Source organism: Pezoporus wallicus, unplaced genomic scaffold (assembly GCF_028554395.1).
Source record: "Pezoporus wallicus isolate ANWC-B61680 ecotype Strahan unplaced genomic scaffold, APGP_CSIRO_Pwel_v1 contig_7960, whole genome shotgun sequence".
Lineage (NCBI taxonomy): Eukaryota > Metazoa > Chordata > Aves > Psittaciformes > Psittacidae > Pezoporus > Pezoporus wallicus.
In genome coordinates, this window is record NW_026637429.1 from 1 (window position 1) to 27,969 (window position 27,969).

General features: G+C 53.1%; 1 protein-coding gene across 1 annotated transcript; it reads left to right on the forward strand.

Annotated features, from left to right (window-relative positions):
• Positions 1-8,594: 8,594 nt before the first annotated feature.
• ADCY10 (adenylate cyclase 10) lies at positions 8,595-27,745 on the forward strand. The gene is made up of 26 exons (XM_057405408.1): positions 8,595-8,980; positions 9,163-9,356; positions 9,640-9,768; positions 10,884-10,922; positions 11,476-11,619; positions 13,045-13,250; positions 13,679-13,772; positions 14,214-14,361; positions 14,711-14,921; positions 15,035-15,156; positions 15,791-15,867; positions 16,155-16,344; positions 17,253-17,305; positions 18,582-18,735; positions 19,426-19,618; positions 20,151-20,237; positions 20,664-20,944; positions 21,593-21,729; positions 22,265-22,390; positions 23,917-24,171; positions 24,797-25,135; positions 25,368-25,434; positions 25,911-26,082; positions 26,462-26,569; positions 26,728-26,906; positions 27,478-27,745. Exons 1-26 carry the CDS (start codon positions 8,595-8,597, stop codon positions 27,677-27,679), a joined length of 4,293 nt encoding a protein of 1,430 aa, XP_057261391.1. The 3' UTR covers positions 27,680-27,745.
• The last annotated feature ends 224 nt before the right edge of the window (positions 27,746-27,969 follow it).

Below are 27,969 nucleotides of genomic sequence, written 5' to 3' on the forward strand. Positions count from 1 at the left end.
GGATGTCAGAACTGGAAAGAGGATGTTGATAAGAAAGATCAGGTACACCTTTTGCCCGATGTCGTAAACGTAACCGCAAGGCAGACACAGAGGTGCTTGGCTAATTGCTTGGAAGCGTATAAATGTCGTGTAATCCTTGTAATAAGCAATCCAGCTTGTACTCTACCTCTGGGTCCGTGCCTGCCATCCTCACAGTCAGGAGCACAGGCAAGCTGTTTGGTGCATTTAGACTTCTGCGAGGGGCCAGCTCCACCGCCTTGAGCACTGAACCTCGCCTGGAGCCCCAGCCACTTGCGGCTTTCCGCCCCGCTGCGGATGGGCTGGGGTGCGAGGGCCATGAGACTCCAACCGAGCACTTGGCTGGCCCCAGCAGCACCTGTACAAGTTACCGGCTGAGCCAGGCCTTGGGCGATGTGGCCTTTCCCCTGGCCATGAGCTGAGGTCCTTTCTTCTGGAGAAGCTGTGGCTCCCCCATCGCTGGCAGTGCTCAAGGCCAGGCTCGTCAGGGCTTGGAGCAACCTGCTCTAGTGGAAGGTGACCCTGCCCGTGGCAGGGGGTTGGGACTGGATGAGCTTTAAGGTCGCTTGTAACCCAAACCAGTCTGGGATACTATGATTCTGTGACATGAAGAGCAAAAGCTGCGTGCTCACTGTGCTCAGGGCTGTGGTTTCAGCTCCTGGAGGAGCTTACCAGAGCCACCTTCCTTTGCCAGGTACAGTGGGAGCACGTGTCAGTGGCTGAGGGTGGGAGTCCCAGTGTGATATCCAGCCCAGCCACATCCAGTCCTCTGCAGCTGGGCAGGGATCCTGGTAAGAGAGCCACGCTCATACCAGCCTTGGGCTCTGGGGCGTCGAGAGAGCTGCCTCTCCAAAGGACGGGTTGTCTCGTTGCCGGAAGGGTGCTGGTCCATGCCGCTGGCAGCTTTATGGCCACTTACAGGTGGTTTCATTTCCAGCCGCAGCAAAACTTGAGGGTAACTTCAGGACAACAAGCCTCCTGAGCGAGATGTAAAATGGAAAAGTTGAATCGGAGATGGTATTTCCGCCCCCTGGAGTGGTCTGAGGGGATGCCCCGGGGCTGAGGTGCAGAAAGAAGGTGGAAACAACGGAAAGGCTGTCCCGGACGAGAGAGGGGTTGAGGTGATGGGGGCTCCTGAGGGAAACACTGCTCCCAGATTTCCAGGAGCCTGCAGGTCTACATTAGCTCCAAATGAGAGGGGTTTCCCGTAACGAAAATGCTGCTCCCAGCCCTGTAGGTGGCTGCAGAGGTTCAGAGCTGCGGTGTGGGGAGGGTGCCTCTCCCTGAGGAGAGTGTGTGGGGCTGTGGAAGTGGGTGGAAAGGGCTGTGTGTGAAATAAAGGTTTTGGGAACCTGTGGAACAGTGGAAGGGGAAGGTTTGAGTGGGAGACGGTGGCGTGGGGTGGTTTTGGGGGTAACTGGGGAAGGGGCTTGAAACCTGGGTTTGAGGGAAAGACAAAGCGGATGGAAGAGCTGACCTGAACAAACAGCTTCAGGGAAGCTTCAAGCACAGCATGACTGGCCTTGCCTCTTCCCTGTGCATTTTGCAGGCTGCAGTTACCTTGATTATTGATAGAGTTCCATTTTTCCCACATGAAGGGTGAATATTGCTTCCCCAGACAGCTGTTACCTCGCAGTAGCCGGTAAAACACCAAGAAAGTATGTTCAGAGGAAGGAATGGGTGGGTCTTGTGGCTCAGCAGGATCCCCTTTAGCACCCAAGCTATTTTCATACCTTTGGGGTTCCCCCCCCCCCCCCCTCCCCCCCGCCTTGCTCTCTCCCCCTTCAACTTCCCCAGTTTGTTTCTTTATGATTTTTAAGGAAATCACTTAGGTTCGGTTTAGGGCATTCCTCCATCCCGGTTTGAGTGTTAGCCCGTTCCATCATCCTTCACTGTAATAACCGTATTTCGTGGTTTAAGCTGAGCCTGTAACCCAGAACCACACAGCCGCTCGTTCTTTCCTCTCCCTTCTTCCTCCCCCTGCTTCCCCTGAGCTCACCTGGTTTTGTCAAAGTTCATTCCTTGTTGGGATGATGGTCGGAGGGAAGTCAGGGTCAGTTGATGGTGACGTGAGGAGAGTTCTGCTGCTGCTGCTGGCTTTTCCCATGACTTTATTCTCCACTGATGATCATGACAGCACATTTCTTCTTTTCAAAGCCCAGAGTGGTGGGGATGGGCATCCAGCTGATGGGCTATAAAAGTGTTATATACCAGGCAACAGCATATAATTGAGTTCATTGGCTGTTTTCCCCCCAGACTGAATCTCCTTGAGGTACACACGGGAATTCCCCATCTTCCCCCATCACCCACCAAGTATATCCGGGTCCCTGAGCAAAAGCAGTCCCACGAGTGGGTCTGCCTTTACCTGAAGCAGGAATAACCCAGACCGTCTTCTCCAGCAAATTCTTCATGTGCACCACAGGAACTTTATCCCCTTCTACAGTATGTGAAAGTTCTGACTGGGCTGGGCCAGCCCTGTTGGCAGATCCTCTGGTGTTGACCAACCAGGTGGCCTTTGGTAAGTGTGTATCCCAATGCTTGAAAGTCCCACCACCCATTCCTCTCAGTGTAGTTTTTAACATCGTACCGTTCGATTTCCCAGAGGCTGGTGCATGGTAGGGGATGTGATATACCCGCTCAATGCCATGCTCTTTGGCCCAAGCGTCTATAAGGTTATTCCAGAAATGAGTCCCATTGTCTGACTCAATTCTCTGTGGGGTGCTGTGTCACCACAAAATCTGTTTCTCAAGGCCCAGGATAGTGTTCCGGGCAGTGGCGTGGGGCACGGCGTGTGTCTCCAGCCATCCGGTGGTTGCTTCCACCACGGTAAGCACATGGTGCTTGCCTTGGCGGGTTGGTGGGAGTGTGATACAATCAATCTGCCAGGCCTCCCCATATTTGTACTTCAGCCATCGTCCTCCATACCAAAGAGGCTTTAACCGCTTGGCTTGCTTAACTGCAGCACGTTTCACACTCATGAATAACCTTGGCAATAGTGTCCATTGTTAAGTTCACCCCTTGATCACGAGCCCATCTGTATGTTACATCTCTGCCTTGATGGCATGAGGTGTCTTAGCAACAGCTAAAAACACCGGTGTGTTACCGCATTATTCTCAGACTAAAGTCAAAAACACAGCACTGCACCAGCTAGTAAGAAGGATGAAAATGACTGCTACTGCTGAACCCAGCACACCATACTGATGAAGAGTCTCATTTGTCGGTTTTATGTGCGTGGTCTGGCTGTTGGGTGCCACTGGGATCCTGGCAAAGTGATCTGGGAGAAGCGGGAAGGAAAATATCCATGTCTGTGTGGTCTTAATAGTAATCAATCAGTGCACTGCGTGATATGCCTGCACTTTCTTGCTTCAGCAGGCGGCTTTAACCTCATTTAGGTCAGTGTGAATGTATCCTGGAGGGGTCATTTCCCAGATTTTCCCCCTCTGAAAGCTGGAAGATTTTGTCTTAGGGGGGATTTTTAACCTGAGAAGCAGTGAGACTAAACTGGATTGATTTAAGTGCTCTGGGACAGAGCAAAACAGAAAATAGTGCAAGGCATCGCTGCAGAGTTGATTACTTCTTGTGTAAGAGCCACTGCTTGGGGTTCATCTCCTTCTCCCCTCTGCATTAAACAGCTCTGAGCCCTGATGTTTTTTCGGCACTGGACCAGCTCGACCTTGGTGGGGTTCCAGCAGTGAAGATGAGTGGCATTGGTTGGTGTTGGCTGTGGTTGGAGAGAGAAACGCCCCCAAATGGACCCCAGTAACGTCCCCCCAGGTACAAAGGGCATGTGCCAGCCACTCTGTGGCTCTCAACAAGGTCCCGGCCTGGCCTCTCACGCAGGAATGACTCTTCCTGGTCAATCCTATGAAACATGCCTAATGATTGCATTTGATCCTGCCTACCCCTGCCTGTGTCTGGCAGCATCAGACCTGCAGCAGAACAGACCCTCAATGCAGGGAACGTGTAGCACAGGCAAGCCTGCTCCTCCACTCCTGGGGTTATCCCAGCTTTACTACGTTATTTTTCATGAGGATTCAAGAATTAACTGGGGAAATGAACTGGTGGCACCTTGTAAGCGGCGAGGAGAATCAGACAGGCCAACCCAATACGGGTGATAAGCAACTTCTACCTTATTTGTGACGCAGTTCACACATATATAGGAGTGGTATTCAGCCACTCCTTCTTGGCGCAACAGTATTGGTTAGCCCCCCCACAGCTTCCTCCACATTGTCCTCCCAGGTCCGGTCTCCGACCACCTGTGGGGGCCACCCCCTGCCTTGCTTGCACAGTCCTCCAGAACTCTATGGACCTGCTCTTAGAGTCATTCTGCAACAATTCCCCCCTTTTTCTTTGTGCAAGCAAGGCATTATGGGTTATTCTGTTCACCTGTTTTATCACACAACTATAAACAAGTCTAATAGCTACGATGATTAACCTAATCATGATACATAAGTGCAATACTTTTAAACAGCAGTGTCTGACTCAACCTGTAATGCCCCGTGAAGACAACCATCTAGTTATTCTTAGGATATTGCTCATTTACTATTGCTGGGTAAGCTGAGCCAGGGTTCTCAGCTGTGCGTGCATCGAATTAACATAATCAGAGAGACTCATACAAGACATTCCATCAGACTCTTCACATCCATGTCCCTGTTCCAACAACAAAAGGTTCCAACTAGAGGCTGCCTGGGCCTGCCCCTTTTTTCTGCTGTATGGCTCTCTGATAACAGGCTGTATAGCTCTCTGATCCTTCACATCAAGGTCTGGCATGGCATGTGTCCCCACCGCTCCACGCCTGCTGGGTTGCAGCCAACAGCGGAGCTAAAGGTTCTTCTTGGTGGCAAACACAGAAGCCAACCCAGTCTTGCCCTTGATTGTGGTAGCAGGCATTTGGTCAGCCTCAGTCCTTGCACCTTGTTGTCAATGCACAGTTTCACCTGCTTCATCCAGTAACAAGTTGCTACTACAGCAAGGCACACACACATTTCCATTAGCAGAGTAACTATTACAGGGTGCAGCAGCATGTTGAAGATGCTGATGGCAGTGAGGGACTAGCCAAAGAAATTTCTTACCAGTGGAATTCTCCCCCCCTCTTAAATTTGTTCCATCACCTGCTTTATAACACTACCATTGTATTAAAATTTTTCTAGCTTTTGCCTTAGCATTTTCTAGCAGCTACTGCAAATTTCCATACTCTAACATCTCTTTTACAAGTGACAAATCTATACAATACAAGGTGCAGTTTCTTATTAGCAACTAGCTAGTAAATACAGGTGGTTTTATACACAAAATCACAACCTCTAATAATAGCTATTTTACAAGCACACATATTCAGGATGTTACTTTTCAGTTGCCCCCAAGTGATGTTTTGCAGTTATTTGTTCTTTCTCTTCCTCTATCTCATTCTGCTTGGGGTAATCACGGTCAGCTCCTGTAGCTGAGGCATCAGGTTTATCCATTCGTCTGTCCAGCTCATGGCAAGGCTTGACAAACTTTGCAGGCAGTCACCATGGACCTGTAGGCAGGAGGACACCAATATACCCCCTCCCCCAGGTTATCAGTTCTTCAGTTCTTGAGAAGTAGACGGGTTAAACAGGTTAAGTGCAGCATCATTACTCTCTCTCCCTCCCCCCCTCTTTTTAAGTCCCTGCAAAAGCCATCATTACTCCCACTACAGTCCCACGTACAGAACGTGGCACAAGGACCCTGTGGAGACTAACAGCAAACCAGCTCCGAGAAGCATCACTGCAGTGCGAGGTGGCAGGCTCAACCTTAGCGGGCGTCCCCGCAGAGGCTCTGCCTCCCCCACATCGTATGAGGCTTGGGCTTTTATACTGACCAAAATGCACACTCATTCCGACACAGGTGGCCAGCCTGTGCTGGAAGAAGTGGCCAGCAGTATCTACAGAGGTCTCCAAGGGTTGATAGAAACCTGGACATACTTATATTTACCAACTTCTAGTACATGAGTATCACAGAGAAACTGTATGGGCTCCCCCTGTCAGTTGCAAGAAAAAATCATAACATATATAGCTTGAGTATAAGAGGATTGTAACGCATACGTGGTCACTGTTTGTCAGGCCTCCTTAACTATTTTGAGATCAAGAGCTTCCCACTCTTTAGCCCCCTGCTGTGTAGTAAACACAGGATATGCAAAGATGCCCATTGCAGAAAATTCCCCGGTAATGTTCACCTCTTTGATTATCCATTGTTACAACTGAGCGTCTCCAGGGCCAGTAAGTCTGAGCAGACCGACCCGGGAGACGAAGAGTCAGGGTCTGGAAGCAGAGGATATAAATCTGGCTCGGATTCAGGGGATTCGGGGGCTGATCCTGCGCCGAACTCGGGGTCTCCGTTGCTCGCAGCTGTGTCTTTCTTATCAGATGTATCTCGTTCGGTATGTAGCCATCTGCAGACCTGGCTCCTCCGTGACTGAGTTAAAAATTTTTTCACTCTAGGGCATAGTGGGTTGGAGAGGCTCGCGGTTCCTTTAAATCTCCCGCTCGCGCATGATCCCTATTTTCTACTGCGTGCTTCAAAGTGGCGCCGCAATCGATCCGGCGCCGAGGCACCGCCCTCTTTCTTTCGGATTCCTCGGCATTTATCATACGTATACCTTCTAATATACTTTCTCTGTCCTTTTCAAAGTCCCTACTTTCGGAACTGGGGTGGTGGGGGAGCAGGGGGTTGCACCTCCTCCGCGGCACCTTCTGATGGAAGGGGAGAAAAGGAAGGGGGTGGGGGTGGGGGGTGGGGGGAAACCCTGTGCTCCCGCGAGTTGGGGGGGGGGAACGAGTTGTAATCTTCCCCCGGTTTCAACCGACCGGGGACGTCTGTTCCTAGTTTCTCCGTTGCTACCGCGGCAGTTTTCTTTTCTGCCTTGTATCTTTTTATACAGTTCATTACTTCCCTCCGTGGTTTACCGAGTTTCTTTGCCTTTTTATAATCATTAAGCACTGAGTCAAATAGTTCATCACCAAACTTTCGCCACTCACTCTCCTCAAATATTGTATTAGGATCTGCAAAAAAAATCCCTTAGCCTTCCCTAGCCGCTAGACCTGCTAGCTGCTTTAGAGTCTCAGGCTCAATTCCCCGCTTTATAAAAAGCACTGTAAAAAGTTCAGGGCTCAGTTCCCCGCTCTTATAAAAAGCACTGTAATAAGTCCAGGGCTACCTCTCGGTCCATTTTCATGGCCAGCCTTTTCCGGATCATCTTCTTCTGGGTCGTCCTGTAACCTCGGTCTCCGGATCGGCCTCCCGACGCAGCAGTGTCTGGTTCGCCCCAGCGGCGGATTCCTTTCGGTTAGTCCGAGCACCCGGGTCCGTCACGCCACCGCAGCAGCATTGCCCGCGCTTCCCGGCCACTGCCGCCGGCGCCGCTCACTCGCCGTTCCGGGTCCCCGTCGAGCGGGGCCGTGTATCCGGGTCCCCGTTAAACCGGGGCCCTGTATCCGGGTCCCCGCTAGTCGGGGCCCTGTATCCGGGTCCCCGTCGACCGGGGCCCTGTATCTGGGTCCCCGCTAGTCGGGGCCCTGTATCCCGGGTCCCCGCTAGTCGGGGCCCTGTATCTGGGTCCCCGTCGACCGGGGCCCTGTATCCGGGTCCCCGTCGACCGGGGCCCTGTATCCCGGGTCCCTGCTAGTCGGGGCCCTGTATTCCGGGTCCCCGCTAGTCGGAGCCCTGTAATCCGGGTCCCCAGCGACCAGGGCCCTGTAGTCTGCGTCCCTGTTCGGGCGCCATTTGTAAGCGGCGAGGAAAAGCAGACACGCTAACCCAATATGGGTGATAAGCAGCTTCTGCTTTATTTGTGACGCAGTTCACATATATATAGGAGTGGTATTCAGCCACTCCTTCTTGGCACAACAGTATTGGTTAGCCCCCCCACAGCTTCCTCCACATTCTCCTCCCAGGTCCGATCTCCGGCCACCTGTGGGGGCCACCCCCTGCCTTGCTTGCACAGTCCTCCAGAACTCTATGGTCCTGCTCTTAGAGTCATTCTGCAACAGCACCTAAAGACTAGATTTTATGGGGAGGAAAAAAAATATTAACGTAGGGACAGCATCTGCAACCAATGGGATTCACCTTCTTCTACCCCATAAATATTAATTTTGGCATTTTGAGCCTGTGTCGTGGAGCCAACATCATGGAGCCCCTTGAGAGGCAGGAGGGAAGTCTGCACTGGAGATGTGTCATGGTTTCAACCCAGCCGGCAGCTAAGGACCACGGGGCCACTTGCTCACCCCTGTTCTGTTCCCCTGGGTCAGCTGTCCTGTCTCTGCTTCCTCCTGGCTTCCCCTCCTCCCTGGCAGAGCATGAGACTCAGAAAGTCCTTGGTCAGACTAAACATTACTTAGCAACAACTAAAAACATCGGTGTTATCAGCGTCGTTCCGAGGCTAAAGTCAAAAACACAGCACTGCACCAGCTACTAAGAAGGAGAAAAATGACGGCTACTGCTGGACCCAGGACAGTAAGGAAACATTTTTCCTTGCTACCTGCAAGTGTAAACTCAACATCCCCAAGCTTTCATACACATAGCCCTTTACAAAATCTTAACTACTTCCATTGCCAGATAACATGCCCACCATTTTGGAGTCTGTCCTGGACTTCTGGGTGGCCCACTGCATGCTGCCTGGTGCTCTTCAGATACAGCCCAGCAAGGGTTCCCAGTCCCTCTCCCCCTCCTGTCTCCAGACCAGAGAGCACTGTCCCTTCCCTTTGCTGCAGCAGCAAGGGAGCACTGGAAAAAGAAGCGGGCAAGACTACTGGGAAAACGGTGACAAGCTATTCCGCTGTCGGGAAGGAGCAGTGCTCTCAAACAGCTGTGTGTGCAAGGCACTGCAGCAGGTCTGCATGTGCCTCCCTTGGGTGCTGTCCCCAAGCAATGGGGTGGTGCTGGCCACCTCCAGCCAGTGGCCCAGTGTCAAGGAGGAAGCCTCGGCCACGGGGCAGCAGTTCCAAAGGTGATGACCCGCAGAGAATGTCACTGTCAGCTCATTGTGATGTGTGCGGAGAGCTGACAGGGAAGCAAAGACCTACTGAGGAGGCCACTGCCAGTGACTGTGGCCACCCTGTGGGCAGAGGGACAGTTGCCCCACATGCAGGCACCTCACATGGCGCACTGGGGTCATATTTCTTCTCCCAGCTGGGCACAGCAGATGATCCTGAGGTACCCCGGACACCACAGGGTGCAGATGGCGTCTTCTTCCTGGGAGAGGAAACGTTGCAGCTCAGAGCTGGACAAAGCAGCAGCTTTTCTCCCCAGCCTTGTTTCTAGCGACTACCTCGGGACCAGCTTTCAGGCAGTCCACGGAGTGCTGCTCTTTGCAGATATTTCAGGTAGGGTGCGCAGGGAGGAGCAACTGTGACATCGAGGAACGTGAGCCATTCTGGCACACACCAGGCCCTTTGGAGCCCTGCCCCTGCTGCTGATAGTGAGTGGCCATAATGAATGCTGAGGTCTTCTGCTGGGATTCCCAAAAAGGATGGGCTATCATGGGTGGTTAAGCACTGCTGCAACCCACACTGTGTTGGGGCATGGGAAGGTGCCGGGCTGGGCACCCCGGCTGGCCAGTGTGGAACTGGCTGCCAGGTCCTTTGGTCCCCAGGGCATTCATTTCCTGATTTCTGGGTGTCTCTGTTACAGATTTCACCTCTTTGACAGAGCACTGTATCTGGAAGGGTGGTTCACAGAGAGGCACTGATGAGTTGGCGGAAGACCTCAATCACTACCTGTGTGACGTTTTGGAGGGTAAGAGCCATGCTGCAGGACTGCCTGGCGGCAGGCCATAGGGCTGCTCATGGAATGGGGAGGCTGGTATCCTGGGCAACCTAGTCCTGCTTCCTTGGAAGGGCTGGGACTTTCTGTGGCCTGGAGGAACAGTGAGAACGGCCAGGCTCTCCTGGCAAGTCAGGACAAGTGCAGGTCCTTTCTGCTCCCCACTGTGGCCAAGGAGGCACCCACTTTCTCAGCAGCCACCTCTGTGCTTCTGATGGGAACACCCAGCTCCATGGTGCCTGGGGGCCCAGAGCAGGCTGAGAGCACCAAGCAAGTGCCAGCGCACAAGTGACCTGGACATGCTGGCACTGGCGTTGTGTGGGAAAGAGAGGGAGAGACAGAGACCCTTCCAAGCCCATTTTCTCAGGGGATGTCTTGACCCTTCTGAGCTGATTATGAGCACATTCTGGACACCCCTTTGGCAGCATTTGTAAAGAAAAGCAGAAGAGGCCTCGAAGAGGATGAAGGGTCTAGAGCATCTCTCCTACAAGGAAAGGCTGGGGGAACTGGGCCTGTTTAGCCTAGGGAAGAGAAGGCTTCAGGGGATCTTACAGTAATGTGTCTAAAACTTCAAGGGAGGGAGCAGATTAGACAGAGCTAGGCTCTTTCCAGTGGTGCTCATTGTCAGGACCAGAGGCCATGCCATGGGCACGCACTGAAGCACAGCAGTTTCCCTCTGTAAGTTGGGAAACACTTTTTGGCTGTGAGGGGTGACTGACTGATTGCCAGGGAGCTTGAGAAATCTTCCTCTTTTGGCTCTTCCAAAGCCATCTAGCCAGCGTCCTGGGCAGCTGGCTCTGCCCCGCTTGAGAGCAGGGTTGGACCAGATGGACCCCAGAGGTTCCTTCCAGCCTCCACCATTCTGAAAATTAGGTGGCAGCTTGAGGCCATGCCTCTGTGCCTTCTGTGCAGGTACCAGGGCTGCAGCCCCTGGGAGCCTGGGAGGCAGGCCAGGGTGGTGCTTTTCCTAAGCTGTGCCGGATAGTGCACCATCGCCTGGGTGCTCCGCTCTGAGCACGGGGGCTTCCTTTGTGGATTATGGAAGAAGGTGTCCACATGACTCTTCCTTTCCTTCCCTCTGTCTCCAGACATGCTGACTCTTGGAGGTGACATCTTGAAGTTTGCTGGTACGTACTTAGGATGATGATGCCCATGGGTATTAATCTGCAGCACGGGACTGCTGTGGCAGCTCTGCTGTCCTCCTTCAGAGGCTCTGTGCAGCACCTTGAGCCATCTTCCTGGCCACTCTCATACGCCTTTGCAGCGCCCTTTCTCCAGGCTTCTCTTCCCACCCTGGGCCTGCAGTTTGGCTTCGGCAAGGGTGGTGGCTCCCCTCCCTCTGCCTCAGCTTGCAGGGCTCTGTGCTGGGGGTGAGGGCAGAGGCAGCACTGAGAGGAGGAGACCTACTAGAAGGTGAAGCCGAAGGCATTTATTGGAGTGCTGGTGAGGGACGGGGGGACGGGGGAATGGAGGGACGGGCTGGTGACAGCACAGCTCAGGCTGCCAGGCCGCAAGAGGAGGAGGAGTCCCAGCGAGTCCAGAGGTCCTCCAGAGGCCTATGGCCTCCCACAAGTCCATCTTTTTCAGCACGTCATCTGGTTTCTGCTGTCCCTGCCATGGAGCGTAGGTCAGGGAGAGTCAGGTCTCAGCAGAGCCTTGACGTTCCCTTGCTTTCCCCAGGGGATGCTGTGCTGCTGCTGTGGAGAGCAAGACCCAGTGAGATGGCCAAGACCATCAGCCTTGTGGTGCACTGTAGCTGGCAGATCCAGAAGAAGTACCGGAGGCATGACATGCTCGTGGGTCAGAAATTCCGACTTAAGATAGGTACAAGTGCTGTGCCAGGTGCAGATCTGTGGCACTCTCCTGTGCTTCACACTGGCAGGGAATGCGGGGATCCCCGCCTGGGGCTAGCGCCAAAGGAAAGCATCTCCTGCAAGCATTCAAGGGGCCACCTGTAGTTGGACACCAGACCACTGGGTTTGTGTGCGTTCACAGTTAGAATTAAACCTGGCAAGGGATCTGAAAGATAACAGGAAGAGCTTCTATAGGTATGTAGCAAATAAAAAGACAGACTAGGGCAACATGGGCCCTCTCCAGAAGCTATCAGGAGAACTGGCTACCCTGGATTTGGAGAAGGCTGAGGTTCTTAATGACTTCTTTGCCTCAGCCGTCACTGGCAAATGCTCTGAGCACACCACCCAAGTCCTGGAAGGCAGATGCAGGGACTGTGAGAATGAAGACCTTCGGCCCACTGTAGGAGGGGATCTGGTTCAAGATCATCCTAAGAACCTGAATGTGCACAAACCCATGGGAACTGATGCAGTCCGTCTGCGGTTCCTGAAGGAGCTGGTGAATGAAGTTGCAACTGTCCATCATATTTGAAAAATCATGGCAGTCATGTCAAGTTCCTGACGACTGGAAAAAGGGAAATATAACCCCCATTTTCAAGAAGGGGAAAATGGATGACCCAGGGAACTACAGACCAGTCAGTCTCACCTCTGTGCCTGGCAAAATCTTGGAGCAGATTCTCCTGGAAGGCATGCTAAGGCACATGAAAAACAACAAGGTGCTTGGTGACAGCCAGCATGGCTTCACTAAGGGGAAATCCTGCCTGACCAATTTGGCGGCCTTTTGGGTGACATGGTCTAGTGCGAGATGGCAGTGGGGTTGGATCTAGGTGATCTTAAGGTCCTTTCCAGCCCTCACTGTTCTATGGTTTTATGATTCTGTGAAGCTCAAAGGAAGAGCAGGTGTCAGGTTGAATACTGGGGTCTTTGAGCATCTGCTGTCGGCCAGATGCCTGCAGGAGGAACTTATCCCTTCATTTTTCAGGTGGAGGCAGCTTTGCATCCTTTTCCGTGTTGGATTCTCCCCTGCCTTTCACAAAGAGCAAAGGAGAGCTGCATTGCTTAAGGCTGTGAGAAGGGTTTTGCAGGCTGTAGTTTTTCTTGAGCAGACAGCTACAACCCGCCTGCATGTAAAGGGGGTGGGCGGTGATCAGGGGCTTGGTTTGCTGGGTTTCTGGGGCAGGTTAAGACAGCCAGCACTCTCAACACAGTGTCACTGTCCACTTGGTTTGTCTATTTCTTAACACCCATTTAAGGGTCCTGTGTCAGTAGCCCCTCGAGAAGGATGGAGGATGCCCTCCCCCTCCATAATGACCATCTCCCCACTGGGGTTCAGATTGGCTTCTGAACAGCTGAAATGCTGGAGGCTGTAGAGCTCTGCTTCTCCCTCTCTCTCTCCCAGGGATCTCTGCAGGGAATATGCACCACCTGAGGTTTGGAGACGAGAGGCAGCAGTACTTCTGTGTCATTGGCAAGGCCCTGGAGGATGTCTGTGAGGCCGAAAAGCTTGCGGAAGCAGGTGAAATTGTCCTCTCAGCCTCCTGCTGGGAGCTATGTGAGAAGCACAGGCTCAGAACCAGCCATATTGCGGGCAAAACAGCTGTGAAGGTAGGTGGATGGGACAGCATCTAGAGCCATTCTGAGGACCTGGACCTGAAGGAGGGAGGCCTCAGAAAGCTGAAGAGCTGAATGTGGAGAGAGTTGTAGCTCTGAAAGGGGAGAGCAGCTGATGCTCTTGTCCTTTTATGTTAGGAGTAACTCTGGGCTGGGCTTGCTTGGTTTGAGGGGTCAGGAGGCACTGGAAGAGTTTTGGCCCCACCAGCAGTGTCCTCCGTGGGTCACGGAGCTGTTGACAGCTGGGGGATGCTTGGAAGACGTCTGCTCAGCTCCAGGGTTTCTGAGGAAGCACTGCTGTCCTGTCCAGCCAGATAGGCTTCTTCTCCCCTTTTCTGGACAGTGACAGTGGAGGGCAGGATCTGTCCCCTGGGACTCCTGGAGAAGCCAGTGTCAAGTGCTTTCCTTCTGTGTACCTTCAGGTTACGGGCATGAACCAGATGTCTCTGTCGGAATGCCAAAATGTTTTAGACAAGCTTCCACAGAAGGAGAAGTGCTGCTTCACGGAAAACGAATGTGAGTGCCAGATTCACCTTGTTTTGGTTTTGCTTGGAAACGTGGGGCCTGGCTGCTGCAGGGGTCAGGGATGAACTACCGCTCCCCTCTTCCCCTCTCAGTTAGCAGTCATGCTTTTGGCCCTCTTGTGCATCAGCTGGGGCAGTTGCTGCTGCTGCCATCTCCTTCCAGGGGACAGCTCTGCCCTAAGCACCTGCAGGTGGCAACACAAGCAAACGCAGGAGTCTCTCCCCTGTTGCCAGTGCTAGCCCCTGCTTTCCAACAGCTCGTAGTCCCGTCTTCCCACAGCAACCATGTGTGTTTCCTCTCCGCAGATGCTGTCAGGCCTGCTCTTTTCTTGAACCCTGATACTGATGTGGGAGACATACTTAGTTACATCCCAAAAGCTGTTCTCAGGAAGGTACGCCTGGGCCGTTGCTGCTGGGGCTGCTTTTTTTGCAGGGCAGAAGAAGTGGTGCATTCAGAGAGGGAGTTTCCATGAGAGCAAGCCAAACAAAGAAAATGCATCCCGAGATGACAATGTGGGCAAATTGGGCCAAGGGGCACAGGTGCTGCACCACTGGATGAGTTGTCCTCAGAGAGATGGGTGGTGGGGCAGACATTTGCATCTCTTGTCTTTTCTGTGGGTATGGCTCTTCATGTTCTGTGGACGTGATGGCAGGATAGAGGGGAGAATCCACTGAAGCCCCATGAGCATCGCTCAGTGTCACCACTCATGTCCGTAACTGTCCCAAGATGGGGTGTTACCGGAGCGCCCTTCTCGCCTTCGTCATTTGTGTTCTGATTTGGTATCTGACTGCTGCAAGCTGGGCAGCCTGCCGACCATTTAAACCGAGAGGAGGATCTTCTCTTCCCCTACTAGTACCTGCTATTGCCAGGACACCAGCTCTCCCTTTGTACCTGGCGTGGGCAGCCCCTGGGAGAGCAGGCTTGTGAAGCCGTCATGCTCTTGTCTTCCAGCTTGAAGACAGAGTGCCGCAGGACTTCCTCTGTGAGCTACGGCCAGTCACCATCCTCTTCCTCCACCTGAATTTTGATACAAAGGACATAGTATCTTTCCGCAGTGTCCTCAGTGAAGTCAGCAGCCTGATGCAGGAAATCGTCTGTCCTCACAAGGGTGAAGTGAACAAAGTCTTCCTGTTTGACAAAGTGAGTGTGAGGTGGAATCATCTCCCCCCAACCCAAGAGGGTGGATACTGAGCAAGAGGGGAAGATTCCTTCTTAGGCATTGTGGCAAGATGTGCTGCATCTGTCCTTGGCAGGGCTGTACATTCCTTTGTGTGTTCGGACTCCCTGGAGTAAAGCTGGCCCATGAGAGCATTCATGCCTTGCAGAGTGCTTTTCAGATCTTCAACTCGTGCTCCAAGATCATTGCAAAAACAGGGTGAGTGTCTGGTGGGGCTGAGGGAGCGCATGCTGCCTGGGCCAGCGTAAAGCAGAGGAAGAAAGAGTGTTGCGTCTAGCTTACCCTCCCCTGTCCTCCCTTCCTTGGCAGGAAGGAAACAGTGCCCTGAGAGGTGGCAGGCAACCCCTGGGCTTATCCCTGGGCAGCCAGGCAGAGTGTCTCCAAGCACACCCTGCTAGCCACCATGCTGGAATGAGCCCTAGTGAAGGCGAGAGGCTCCTTGGTGCCAGAAGCAGCACCTTCTGGGTGACTGGCCTGTGAACAGTGATGGGGCCTAGACACCTGATCTTACATTGCTGTCATCACAGGCAGTGACACTGTGGCACCTTCTTCCCTCCCTCTTTTCCCACTGGTCACAGGTCACAGCTCAGGGAAGGGGGTCTCAGGAGAAGTGCCCAAAAGTTCCTGCCTGTGCTCTAAGCCCTGTTCCTTGTCCTTGCCGCCTGGGTCCTTTACAGCCCTGAGCTCTCTGTACCCCGAACCCCAGGCTGGCAGGGCAGGATGGCCAGTGGCCCAGGCTAGTGCTGAGGGGAGATGCGGGAAGAGATGAAGCTGGGTGGGCAGGACTGCACCTGGAGCGCTTCTGAAGCCGTGTTGTTTCCCTGTGTGCCAGGACAGTGTCTGTGTCTGTTACCAGTGGGATGGCGTTCTGTGGCCTCATTGGCCACCCTCTGAGGCACGAGTACACAGGTACAAGCACGTGTGTGCGGTGTGGGAAACTGGCGTGAGCTGTTGGGAAGAGGAAGACAGGCTGGGGAGAGTGCCTGTCCAACAACCAGCCAGGAATGGCCCAGGCAGCACCAGTCCTGGGCTGGGGTGGGACACTGGGCTCCACAGCTGGTTGTTCCCCTGGGATCTGCTTAACCCACTGTGGGGCTGCGGGTGTCGGATGTAGGGCAGCCGTTGGTCTGGAAGGGCACTGTGGAGCTGGTGGCACAGGTACATCACTGTGTGCTCTTTCTTCATCTCTCTGGCAGTCATTGGCCAGAAGGTGAACTTGGCAGCCCGGATGATGATGAGCTACTCTGGGCTGGTGACCTGTGATACCACAACCTGTGCCAGCTCTGGGCTGCCCTCTTGCTACTTCAAGGAGCTGCCGGAGAGAAAGATGAAAGGCTTCAAACATCCTGTCACTGTCTATCAATATGTGGGGATCACCACCAACAGGTGAGTGTCCTCTTGAGAAGTCTGGATGAGGGGATGGTGGCATCAAGGGTCCAGCTTGGCCAGCATAGAGGAGTTCTGCAGAGAGAGCAGAAGCCGCTCTCCATTCACTGTGGATGAGACGGTCAGAAGCCCTGGTGTAGGAGGCTTTTTACCTCTCTTCCCTGCTGTTTCCTCTTGCTGGGAGAGTGGGAGTGAAACCACAGGAATGGGGAAGGTTTTGTTTTGGTAGACACAACCTGGCTTTCAGGCTCTGTCCAAATGGCTTTCAAACTGTGCTTTCCGTGCTGTGCTCGCTCTACCACATGCCCTGGTAATGCTGACCCAAGAAGGTTTTGTCCTAGCTGCTCTTGAGTGGGAAGCTTTGGGCCAGTCTGGTTCCCATGGATAAAGGTGGACCCTCAGGACATTCTTCATCATGTCTTCCTCCTCAAACCTGGGCTCTTCCTCTGGGCCAGGATTTGACCTTCTTTTTGGATGATGGTTTGAATGTTAGTCTCTGAAAATACAGGAAGACTTAAGCCAGAGGTGCCAGGTGCTTGGAATCCCAGCCCATTGGGTCCTTGTTTCCAAGACTCTCGGTTTTTCCTGGCCAACGCAGTAAAGATATCTGCTAACCAGCAGCTCACTCTTGCTTCTTTCACATGTCTCTGGGTCTGGCCTCTGTTGACGGACTCTCAATATATTCTCTTGTCCTGGTGTGGCTGTTGGGTTTCTTAATGCTTAAAGCTCTCTCAGCATGCCAGCTTGAACTTTGGTGGGGGGGAGCATGCAGGGGATAACATGCTGCTCGAAAGAAAAACAGGTACCCTGAGGAGCACATCCAGCCCCTCCATGCCAGGCTGCTTCTTGATGTCCCTTGGCTTCTAACCAGCTAACTGACTTGTACTTTCTTTTTCCCCTGCTCCTAGCATATTTGGCATGGCTCTTGCCATGAAGATGCCAGAGAACGCCTCCTTGCTGGGTATGTGGAGAATGCCTTGCTCTTCTGAACCCCAGTTTCTTCCCCTCAGTAACATGTATTGGGAACGGAAAAGGTTTTGCTGGGGATAATGTTGCCTGCAGAGGCCCTGAGGAAGTGCTGGCTCTCTCAGTGCCTACTTAGTTGATATCTTTGGGGTGGGAAGCAGGGTGAGGCGCTCGGTGATCCCAGGCAGGCTCCAGACCTGATAGGAAGGTTTGTTTCAAGCTGCTCACACCCTGGGGGCTAAACCAGTCCCACATCCTTGGGATCAGGAAAGAGATTTCCTTCTGCTAGACTGATGGGGAGTTTTGGTGGTTGGTTCTCCCCCTTGTACTCCTCAGAGGTGCTTTCTTGGCAGCATCTGCTTGTAAACATGGAAAAGTCAAGCATCACGGACGCCTTTAATCACTCAGTGTCTTGCTGGATGTTTTGGGCCCTGTCATGGGTTAACCCCGGTAGGGAACTCAGCCCCACACGGCTGCTCACTCCCCACAGTGGGATGGGGAAGAGAATTGGAAGGGTAAAAGTGAGCACACTGGATACGGACAGCTTAATAGGTAAAGCAGCTGCTGTGCATCCATGACAGGCAAAATCAGGCATTCTTTCACTGCCTCCTGGTGGCAGGCAGGTGTCCAGCCATTCCCAGGAAAGCAGAGCTTCAACATGTGTATCAAGGACTTGGGAAGACAAACACAGGAACTCGTAATGTGCCCCCTTCCTCCTCCTTTTCCCCAGCTTTTCTTGCGAAGCACAGCATCATATGCAATGAAATAAGCCAGCTGGGGTCTGCTGTTGCAGCTGTGCCCCATCCCAACTTCTTGTGCACCCCCAGCCTGCTTTTGCTGGCAGGGTGGCATGAGAAATAGAAAATGCCTTGATGCTGTGCAAGCCCTCTTCAGCAAGAACTAAAACACGGTTGTGTATCAACACTGATGTGCTCTGTGGCCAGTCGTACAGCCAGGAGAAGATGTTCTAAGTCTGTTTGGGACACAGCTGCCTGAAGCAACTCAGATCATCCCTTCCAGCCTTGTACTGGATCCCTGAGGGGGGATTTGCATGGGGCTGTCTGAATCTCTGTGGGACAGGGCATCCGCTACCACTCTGAGGAAGGCAGAGGTGCAAAAGCTGGGACAAGAGGGTTGGAAGGCAGCAGGGGTATCGTAGGCTGCCAGATGTGGTAGTGGGAGGGAAGCTGTGGTGGAGGGTACCAGCCAAAGGGACGGCTCTTTGCTTTCTAGCATGCCCCAGCAGCTCATTTTCTTGTTTGTCTTCACAGGTCGGAAGAAGGAGATTGACCTCTTTGTCAACTGCTTGGAAGCCTCTAACCGTTTTGGACAAAGACACATACTGGCATTTGAGGGCGCAAGGGGCGCTGGGAAGAGCCAATTACTTAATCACCTGTCCCAGTTAGGCCAGTCTGCTGGCTGCAGGTACAGGGTTTTGTCCTGTAGTTTTGGGACACTGCTTCTTTCCATCCCTGAGAGCCATGGAACGCTCCAGCCCCTTGGCCAGTGTGCCTTGGCCTTGGACTGAAGCCTCCTCAAAAAGCCTCATGGAGGCATTCCATAGTTATCTCCTGCGTGCTCTGCTCCTACCCCTGTCTCTTTGGGGTGTTGGAGGTGCTTCTTGACCTGTGGTGTTTCCTCCTTCACAAATAGAAGGAAAAAGCCCAAACTCGGTGCTTTGCATTGGATTCCAGATGCAACATATAGCAGGGTGGCCTGTCTCAGAAGCCCTGCTTGCCCCCTGACTGTTTCCCAGAAGGAATACTGGGCCAGAAAAGCCTCTCTGTGGCTGAGAGGCAGACTGCTAAGGTCTGGAGCCCAAAGGCAAACTCCACTTGCTCCATGATCACCTCTTAGCTCTGCAAGTCCCTCTGCAGTAGGGAGGTAGGGAGACATGGACCAGCGCTGCAGAAACCAGAAGGGGTCTGGACCTAGCTCTCCCAGTGGCTTGGCAGCAACTGCCTCTCTGTGCCCTTTCTCTTACAAGGAGTGAAACTCCCGGTACCACTTTGAAGTGGGAGGCTGAAGAGTTCCCCCTAAAGGCAACTCCAGCTCTTTTGTCTTAGAAGACTTGGGCCGTTGGGGATCTCAGTGCCTTTTGCTTTTGCATGGCAGGGTATTTGGCATGGAACTGCTAGAGGTCAACGTGAGGCAGTCCTTCTCTGCCATGCGTATTCTGATGGCCAGGGTGATGGGCCTCCATGAGTGTGAATCGTGCAGTGCCAGGGAGCACGTGCTACGGACAAATCTCAACGGGATAATCGAAGAGAGCAACTACTGCCTCCTCAATGACATCTTCCTTGTCAAGGTGAGAGCGAGAGGCCTCTCTGACCCTGGAGAAGGCTTTCTCCTGAGCCCTTCTGGTTCTTCAGCAGTCTTCTAAGGCTGCTGGAGTGCCTTAGCTCAGGGGGAGGGATTGCAGGGGGTCACAGCACATGTTTCCCATTCCTGGCCCCGGGGGCTGCCTGTATGTGGTGACTTAATGTCCCGCGCTGCATCTGGCAGTGCCTGGTGCCTTGTTCGGCATTCTGGAAGCAGCACTGGAATGAGGCTGGGTCTGACCTTGTGCTGAGGTCATTGCTGTGTGAGTGGTCTGCTCCAGCCAGCCCAAGATCCCACAGTCAGAGAACCAGCTCTTCAGCCCACCGCCAAGATGCAGCTCTGCCTGAGCCTCTGCTTTAGGCTCTAGTTGAAGTCCCACTGTGGCCTCTTGCACCCGTGCTGGGGAGAGGGAAGGTGCTGAGGCAGAGCAGGGAGGGTTTGCTCTGCCATCTTGCTTGGTGGGTAGGTGTAGCGAGCCCTGGAGACATGTTTCTCCCTGACTTTGCTTTTCTGTCTAGTTTCCCATTTCAGACAAGGTTCGCCAAATGCATGAAATGCAAAGGAAAGAGGAATTGCATTCAACCTGGGCAAAAGTGCTAGAGAAGGTGAGCATTTCTCCTTTTCTCCTTCTGGGTCAGAGGAGGAAAACAACCCTGCTGGCTCTGGGCTCTGCGCCACAGCAGTGTGAGTGGGTGGGAGGACCTGGTCCTTGCCCTCTAGGGCCTGAGAAACCCCCCATGTTCTCTCCATAGCCCGACAAGCATACTAGTAACTTTCCTCCCTTAAAGCGTTCCCTGGAGGAGAGAGAATTCTGCGTTCCCTTGCCCAAGCTCCCTCCTTCTGCAGGGCAGGTGATGTTAAGCATGACCTGAAAATCTCAAAGAAATTAGGCATTGGGAAGCTTCCAAGCACGGAGTTGGTTGGGGTGAGACTTGAGAGCATCCTCTCAAGAGACAGAGGCAAAATCTCCTTCCCTGTAAGACACTTGAGAATCCACTGGATTCCCCTCAGAACAACTCTTTTTTTTCCAGACCATTGACAGAAATGCCATATTTGTCATCGACAATGCCCATTTCATTGACCCCGCCTCCTGGAGTATCATGGCACCTCTGCTCTGGAACATCTCTGTCTTCATGGTCATGAGCTTATGTCCCGGCTTTGCAAGAACCGAGAGCTTTCACAAAGCCACAGCAAACAACCTGATGTCCCATAAAATCATCTGCTTTCAACTAGAGAAGCTGAAACCTTCAGCTGTGGTGCAGAAGCTCTGCCAGGACCTTGGAGTGGTCAGCATCCCTAGGGCTTTAGTGAGGTAAGTTGGAGCAGGGGAGCTCCCTGGACACGAAGCATAGGAGCTGCCAACCCTTTGCTGTTTCACAAGGAGGAAGGGAGGAAGACCCCCAAGGCCAAGCATATCTGGGGTGTGAAAAGGGCTTGGTCTAAGTGGCCAGGCTGTGTGGCAGATTCCCTGGGGCAGAGGTCTGCCCTGCTGCCAGAGAGCACCTAAGCTCCTGAGGAGAGGAAAGGCAGGGCTTGCTGCTCTGTGCTTTGGGCACTGTCTGCAAGTCTTTCCCCAGGGACTTCAGCAAAGGCTGGAGGTTCAGGGGGGCCAAAAACCACATGCCAGCAGGAGGACCTCCCTTTCAGAAGTGAGGTGTAGCTGTGACAAAGATGCTGGCTCCCCAGCTATGCCTGAGTGGCTTGCTACCCACCTCAACTGTTTTTCCTTTTAGGGTGGCGAGTCACTGGAACATGTTGTCCAAAGATGTGGTGAATGCTCCACCCCTGGGAGGGTTCAAGGTCGGGTTGGACAGAGCCTTGGGCGACATGGTCTAGTGTGAGGTGTCCTTGCCCATGGGAGGGGGTTGGAACTAGATGATCCTAAGGTCCTTTCCAAACCAACCCATTCTATGATTCTACTTCTCTTGTGCTGATCACTGCTGGATCTGTTCCTGCCCAGGTTCCTGGTCCAAAGAAGCTTGGGGATCCCGTATTACTTGGAGGAGCTGGTGCACTTCCTTCGTTGCAACGACATGCTCTTGTTCCGCACCAAGAAGTGGGGTGAAAAAGCAGAGGACAGCTGGGAGAACCTGAACAGTAAGAACCTTTGCCACTGACTAATGAGTTGCTGTGTTGCATTCCCTACAGCACAAACTTGCCCCTTCATTGCCCCATGGATTAGGGGCAGAGTAAGATCTTGCAGCAGATCATGCAGAACTTGGCCTGGCAGAGGCACGGGCTTCTGTGTGCCTTGTTGTCAGGACAGCCAAAGCAGTGGCTCACAAGTTGTGGCTTGGAGGGGCCTCAGTTCTTGGGGCTAAACCTCAGGGGAAATGGTTCTGGACCACGTAGGTTGTGGTCGTGAGACGTTCTCATGAGCACAGAACTTATGTTGGCCAAATGCTAGCTTAACTGAGAACAAACTCCAGCTTGAGGTGAGGGCCAGGAGCGGGAAACTTCCAGTGAAAACTATTTTGCTCTGCTTAGAGAGCATGTTCAGCACCCGCAGGTCAGTGCACCTGTACTGTGTGGTGTGAAGGGGCCTTGGACTATTTCAGGTGAACTTGGAAACATTTTCAGGCTGCAGGTCACTTTGCAAATTGCCTCATTCCTTCTCTCTTGCTCCACCTAGCTTTTGCAGTCTTGGAGTCATCCCTCACAGCAAGCTCAAGGTCCAGAGCAGGGGCTGCGGCCATGATCTGCATTGTAAGGCCAGGCGTGAACCTGGACAGCACCATGCTGCCCAGTAACTTGAAAGGTGAGGGGCAGAGAGCCACTCTGCTGGCTCTTGGCTGTGCCGCAGGGGCTGGAGGGAGGCTGGGCATCACTGTGCTGCAGAGTCACCCTCTCAGCTTTGGGGCTGCCCTTGGAAAAGGTGGCTCTGCTTCAACCAGCAACAGTCCTGGCATTGTGGGCAACCATTTTTCCTTCCTGTGTGTGGAGCAGCTTGAGCCTGCTGGTTGCTTTCCAGCAGCAGGTAGAAGAGGAAAAGTTGTTGATGCAACACTAAAATGACTCCCTTTTCTCACAGAAGCAAATCTTCTACTGGGACAAAAATTTGACTTGCCTCTGACTCACCTTTGAACACAGCTTCTATCTTGCTACTTTCTTTTTGAGTTCCCCAGCTAACAGTGGTTTCATGGCATGTTGTGGTGCTTTAAGCCCAGCCACGCATCTCACACTGTCACTCCCCCCCACCCCCCCACCCCCCCTCCCGGAGGGATGGGGAGGAGAATGGAAAGAATGTAACTCCAATGGGTTGAGATAAGAACAGTTCAGTAACTAAGGTATAACACAAACCACTACTGCTACCACCAATAATAATAATGATAAGGGAAATAACAAGGGAAGAGAATACAACCGCTCACCACCTGCCAACCGATACCCAGTCCGACCAAGCAGTGATCTAACCCTTCCTGGTAACTGCCCCCAGTTTACATCCTGGGCATGATGTGCTGTGGTATGGAATACCTCTTTGGCTAGTCTGGGTCAGCTGTCCTGTCTCTGCTTCCTCCTGGCTTCCCCTCCTCCCTGGCAGAGCATGAGACTCAGAAGATCCTTGGTCAGACTAAACATTACTTAGCAACAACTAAAAACATCGGTGTTACAAGCGTTGTTCCGAGGCTAAAGTCAAAAACACAGCAGTGCACCAGCTACTAAGAAGGAGAAAAATGACTGCTACTGCTGAACCCAAGACACACGTAATTAAAGAAAATAAACCACTTTCCTGTGGATTTTCATGGAAGTTCACCTGTAGCCAGGGGAACTGTCAATGACTGTTGAATGTCCCTCCTGTCTGTCAGTAGCCATTTGTATGAACCTTGAAGAAACATTCCTGCTCTTAAGTTGTTTTGCCCAAAGCAACCCAAGAAGAAAAGTCAAAGAAAAGAAGAGTAAGGTCTGGCTGAGTTGAGACAACCTTTCTCGGGAGCTCTGAGTTCACCTCTGAGGTGGTGAAAGTTGTCTGTTCCCTGCTTGCAGGGCTGGCAAAAACCTAGTCCAGGTTTGGCAGGGCACATTGTGGGACGCATGTACCTGCTGGATCCTGCCCTATCCCAGTGGGGGAGTGTGTCTGTTGAGTGTCTCACTTTTTCCCAGGCCCTGTGAACTGCAAATCCAGTAGGAGCGGAGCCATTGTGCAGACACCTGTCCTGGGCTGCAATTGCCCAGAAGTGGCCAGTGTAGGGCCAAAGCCTATCCTGTTCATGCGTCGAATCTTTGCAGTGCCTCCAGCCTCAGTGTGGGGAAGAGGTAGGACTGAGACGTGTGGCTTCTCCTTGACAGAGATTGTGCTGGCTCAGCTGGACGAGATCACCCCACTGGAGCAGACTGTTTTGAAGTTTGCAGCCATCATCGGGCCGGTGTTCACTACCCAGCTGCTGTCATACATTCTTCCGATTAGAATGAGGCACAAGATGACTACCTTGTTGGACAGTCTAGTGAGTGACAACATCCTCAAGTGGACGGAGAGCACTGAGGAGCCAGAAGACGTCCAAGATCCTAGCAAGGAGCCAGCCACCCCTCCGCAGGCAGAGATTGGTAAGTGGTAGCAGTGGGGTGGACAAGGAGCTCCCAGATGGGCTCCTAAGGGCGTGGCGTGATTCCCTTCCTGTGAGGGCTGGCATGGCTGTTGGGGATGGGTTTGTCAAAGCTGTTACAAGTCAGTCTGAAAGCACACTAGGTTTGCACTGGAGGGAAGTTCCCACCAGCTGTCCCAAATGCCTCTGCTCCCCTGAATCCAAGTGCCGCTCGTAGCGCAGGCATGGGACGAGTGGAATCCCTGACATCCTCTCCCAGCCACCTGCAGCATCCAGACAAAAGATGCCCTCCAGAATGGCCCAGGGTCTTCAGCAAGCTTTTATTGGGCTTTGATTACCCTGTGATGCAGGGTTCCTGCTCAGGAGGCTGGTGGCTGCCATGCCAAGAGCGGGGAGAAAGTGCTGGCTGGGGCTTGCTTTGGCTGGCAACAACATCCCCAGCTCCTGCCTGGACCAGTGCAGCTGAGAACTGCATCCCCAAGGCTGTGCTAGCATCAGCCCTTTCACCCCATGCTGCAGGGCTTGGCGTGCAGCAGCACTGTTGCTATTCAGGATGTGCACCGAGGCATGACTGGCTCCCCATCTGGCCACAGCTTGGGCTCATACAAAGGCCCTTTGCCTTGCAGGTGTGGAGACCTCCCCCCCAAGCAAGCAGAGTGTGGGGTGTCCATTTGGTGTGCTGATGTTCCATAAGCCGCTGCTGCGGGAGGCTGCCTACGAGCTGTGGGTCCAGAAACAGCGGGTCACCCTGCACTCCAAGTGTGCTGCCTTCCTGGAGCGGTATGCACACAAATGCCAGAGCTGCGGCCAAGGGGACTTTATTGTCTTCCACCGCTTCGCTGTCAGCAGCACCCAGGACAAAGGGAGCTGTAAGGACTTTGATGATGGGGATGACCCACACACCTGGAAGGCCTTGGTGCTGGCTGGAAAACAGCTGAAGAAGGAGAGGTTTTACATCTCTGCAGGTATGCTGTGCACCATGCTCTGTAATTTGGGCCCTCCGGGAGCCCAGGGATTGGTGCTGGGGGTCGAGTGGGAGTAGATCTGCTAGGAACGAGCCCAGCAGGAGTGGACACCCACTGCAGACTTTCCTCAGTGTGTTAGCACCTTGCAAGGATCCTTGCAGGCCTACTGGGAGAGGGAGAGCAACTCTTATCCCAGGATACATGTGGGAGGTGTCCCTGGTTTTCTTTCAAGGTATTACAGATACTCAGGAGGAGCAGGAGCAGCAGCAGCAGCAAGCTTTTGTGGAAGAGGATTTTGGGTGAGCAGACAAGGTTCTGATTCTTTTTGAAGCGAGTGAGTTCAGGGTGTGCAGAGGAGACAAAGAAAATGCTGGCTTTTGGCTGTCAGCTGTGACTCTAGCTTAGCGAAGAGGCTTTCCGTGGGGTGGGAGCTGAGAGGAGATGGCTGTGGAGATGAGTGAGTGCTTAAGGACGCCCACGGCTCAGTGTCAAAGAAGCCCTCGCTTTCCAGTTCCTGCAGAGTAGTACTGCAAAATCTACAGGGAAAAAGCCACCACAAGGGCTCAGGTGGTTTGCCTGTGGGAGGTGACAGAAAGCCTAGCTTCTTCCTTACTCCCTCCTCCCAAAGGACTTGTATGACTAGTACCTGTCTGTGGCTTCCTGCTCTGCTTTGCACAAAGGGCTTTTGATGTTGTCTCTGGGAAGGAAGACCACTCTAGATGATACCCTTGTATTCTTTGCTCTCTTCTTCCCCTGGGCACTGTCCTCTGGGTAGTGCGACTGACAGAGAGGACAACAATGCGCTCTCATGTGACTGCAAAGGCATCGTGGAGTCAGTGCTTGTGCCATTGGTTCACCACTACACAACACTGGGCAATGCTGCCAGAGCCTTTTACTATCTTCTGGAGACTGCAGCTGCCTACCTGCATGTCTCCAACTACTACATGGTGAGTCGCCCTGCTTGCAGTGTGTCCTGCCTGGCTCTGGGAAGGACAAGTTTGCGTTGCACTAGGACACGACTTTGTGGGTCCTTGGAAGGAAGATGTTGAGCTCTGAGCCTCACTTCTTCCTTTGGTTTGCCTCTTGTGTGGGAAGAGGCATTGGGTGCTGTGCCCTTAGCATGAGGGGCATTAGCAGGGAGGAGGCCTGAACGATCAGTGGTGCCTGTGCTCTGAGGCACACAGTCAAAAACATGACTGTTTGTGCAGGTATCACCAGGGGAAGAAACAGACCCTCTGAAGACAGATGCCAGAGGCAATGGGGGAGGACAAGGGTAGCCATGGGCTCTGCACTAATCTCACCTGCTCTCCGTGTGCTTTCACAAAGGCCCTCAGGAAGCTGAGCGAAGCAGATATCCTGAGGAACTCTCTAAAGAGTAAAGCGAATGTGATATCCCGCTTTGAAGATGCCACCTTCTTCAGCCTCAAAGGGGAGGTAAAGGCGCGGTCTGGAGGGATCTCCTGAGTGATGGAGCTGGATGCCTTCCCCAGATGCAGTGGACAGGAGAGCTCTGGCTTCTCTGGCCACTGGCAGATCCCTGCAGTCTCTTGGGCATCTAGTCCACATTGCGATGTTTCCCTTTTCCTGTGCAGGTCTGCTATGGTGTGGGACGCACAGAGCTGGCAAAGAAAATGATCAGAAAGGCTTTGAGCCTGCTTGGAAGGCCATTTCCCCGGAACCGCGCTGAAGAATTTGTCAGGTCGCAGGTTGAAAAATTGCAGTGTGCCGCTTATGTTGCCAGAAGAGCATCTTCCCTTCCACAGAAGGCCCAGTAAGAAACACGACCAAGAACCCGGGGGAGAAAGAGTTATTTCCTACCTGGTCACAGGCATATGGGCACAGACCTGACGAGGCTTGAGGCCACACAGAGCAATGTGAGGGTAGAACAGGGAACGATAAAGTTCCTCTCTCCCTCCCTCCCTCTGAGGCCCTTGGAACAAAGCATACCTTAGGGTATCAAAGCAGCTTGCAGCCAGGGATGTGTCTGCTGGCACGAGTTGTGGCAGTGGATTGGTGCTGGCTGGGAAGAGAGAGCTGTACTGAAAAGGGGTGGGGGGGCTGGAGGCAGGACCAGGGCATGGAGAAGGAGCAGTAAGAGGAGCTTGGCCCCCCTGGTGCTGTCAGGCCAACATCCTCTCTAGCGGCCAGCTTCCCACTGTGGTACTTGTTGTTTGCCCCTTTCCCTTCTGGCAGCTCCCCCTCCATCAGCTCTATTTCCTCCAAGGAAGTGTAACGGTCTTGTCTGGCACCCGTTTTGCCCCCTGGCCCTGTCTGACCCAGCTCATAGGCTCTAGCCTGTAGAGCTAAAGCCTCTGGGCCTAGCAGTTTCTCTTGCTTGGCAGGAAGAAGAAGCTCGCCTGGCTGCTGCGGCAGAGCCGCTGTCTTTCCTTACTGGAGCACCTCTTCAGGCTGGAGGGCACTTCTGCTGGATGGAGGCTGTCCTGCCTGGCAGCGCGCATGAGGGCCAGCACAGACAGGGCAGTGGACTTCTATCTGTCAGCAGCCTGCACGAGCTATGATGCTGGCTTGGAAATGATCATATAGTTCATTACCACCATCTATCTTACATTTGGAGAAAGACGGTACTCTCCAAATATTTGTAGTACCGTAAGAAGCAATACATACAAATTATTAAATATTCATGTGTCCCTTCGCATTCAGATTAAATCCTTTTATTGTTACAGGATCTGTAAATATCTCCCAGGACACAGAAGGGAAAGGACAGGAGAAGCAGGCAGTTACTTGGGAGTATTTGCTGGGCTTGGTTGGTTTTTGTTGCGTCCCTAATGAAGAGTCCATCCCCAGCATCCCTATAGCCCCCGTTCAGATACTGG

Excerpts from the sequence above, each read along its gene's own strand:
- ADCY10 (XM_057405408.1), top strand. The coding sequence starts at position 8,595 with ATGCCCACCATTTTGGAGTCTGTCCTGGACTTCTGGGTGGCCCACTGC. Across the intron at positions 8,981-9,162 it reads ACGGGGCAGCAGTTCCAAAG|CTGGGCACAGCAGATGATCC; the intron begins GTGATGACCCGC and ends TTCTTCTCCCAG. Across the intron at positions 14,362-14,710 it reads TGTCCTCAGAGAGATGGGTG|CCGTCATGCTCTTGTCTTCC; the intron begins GTGGGGCAGACA and ends AGGCTTGTGAAG.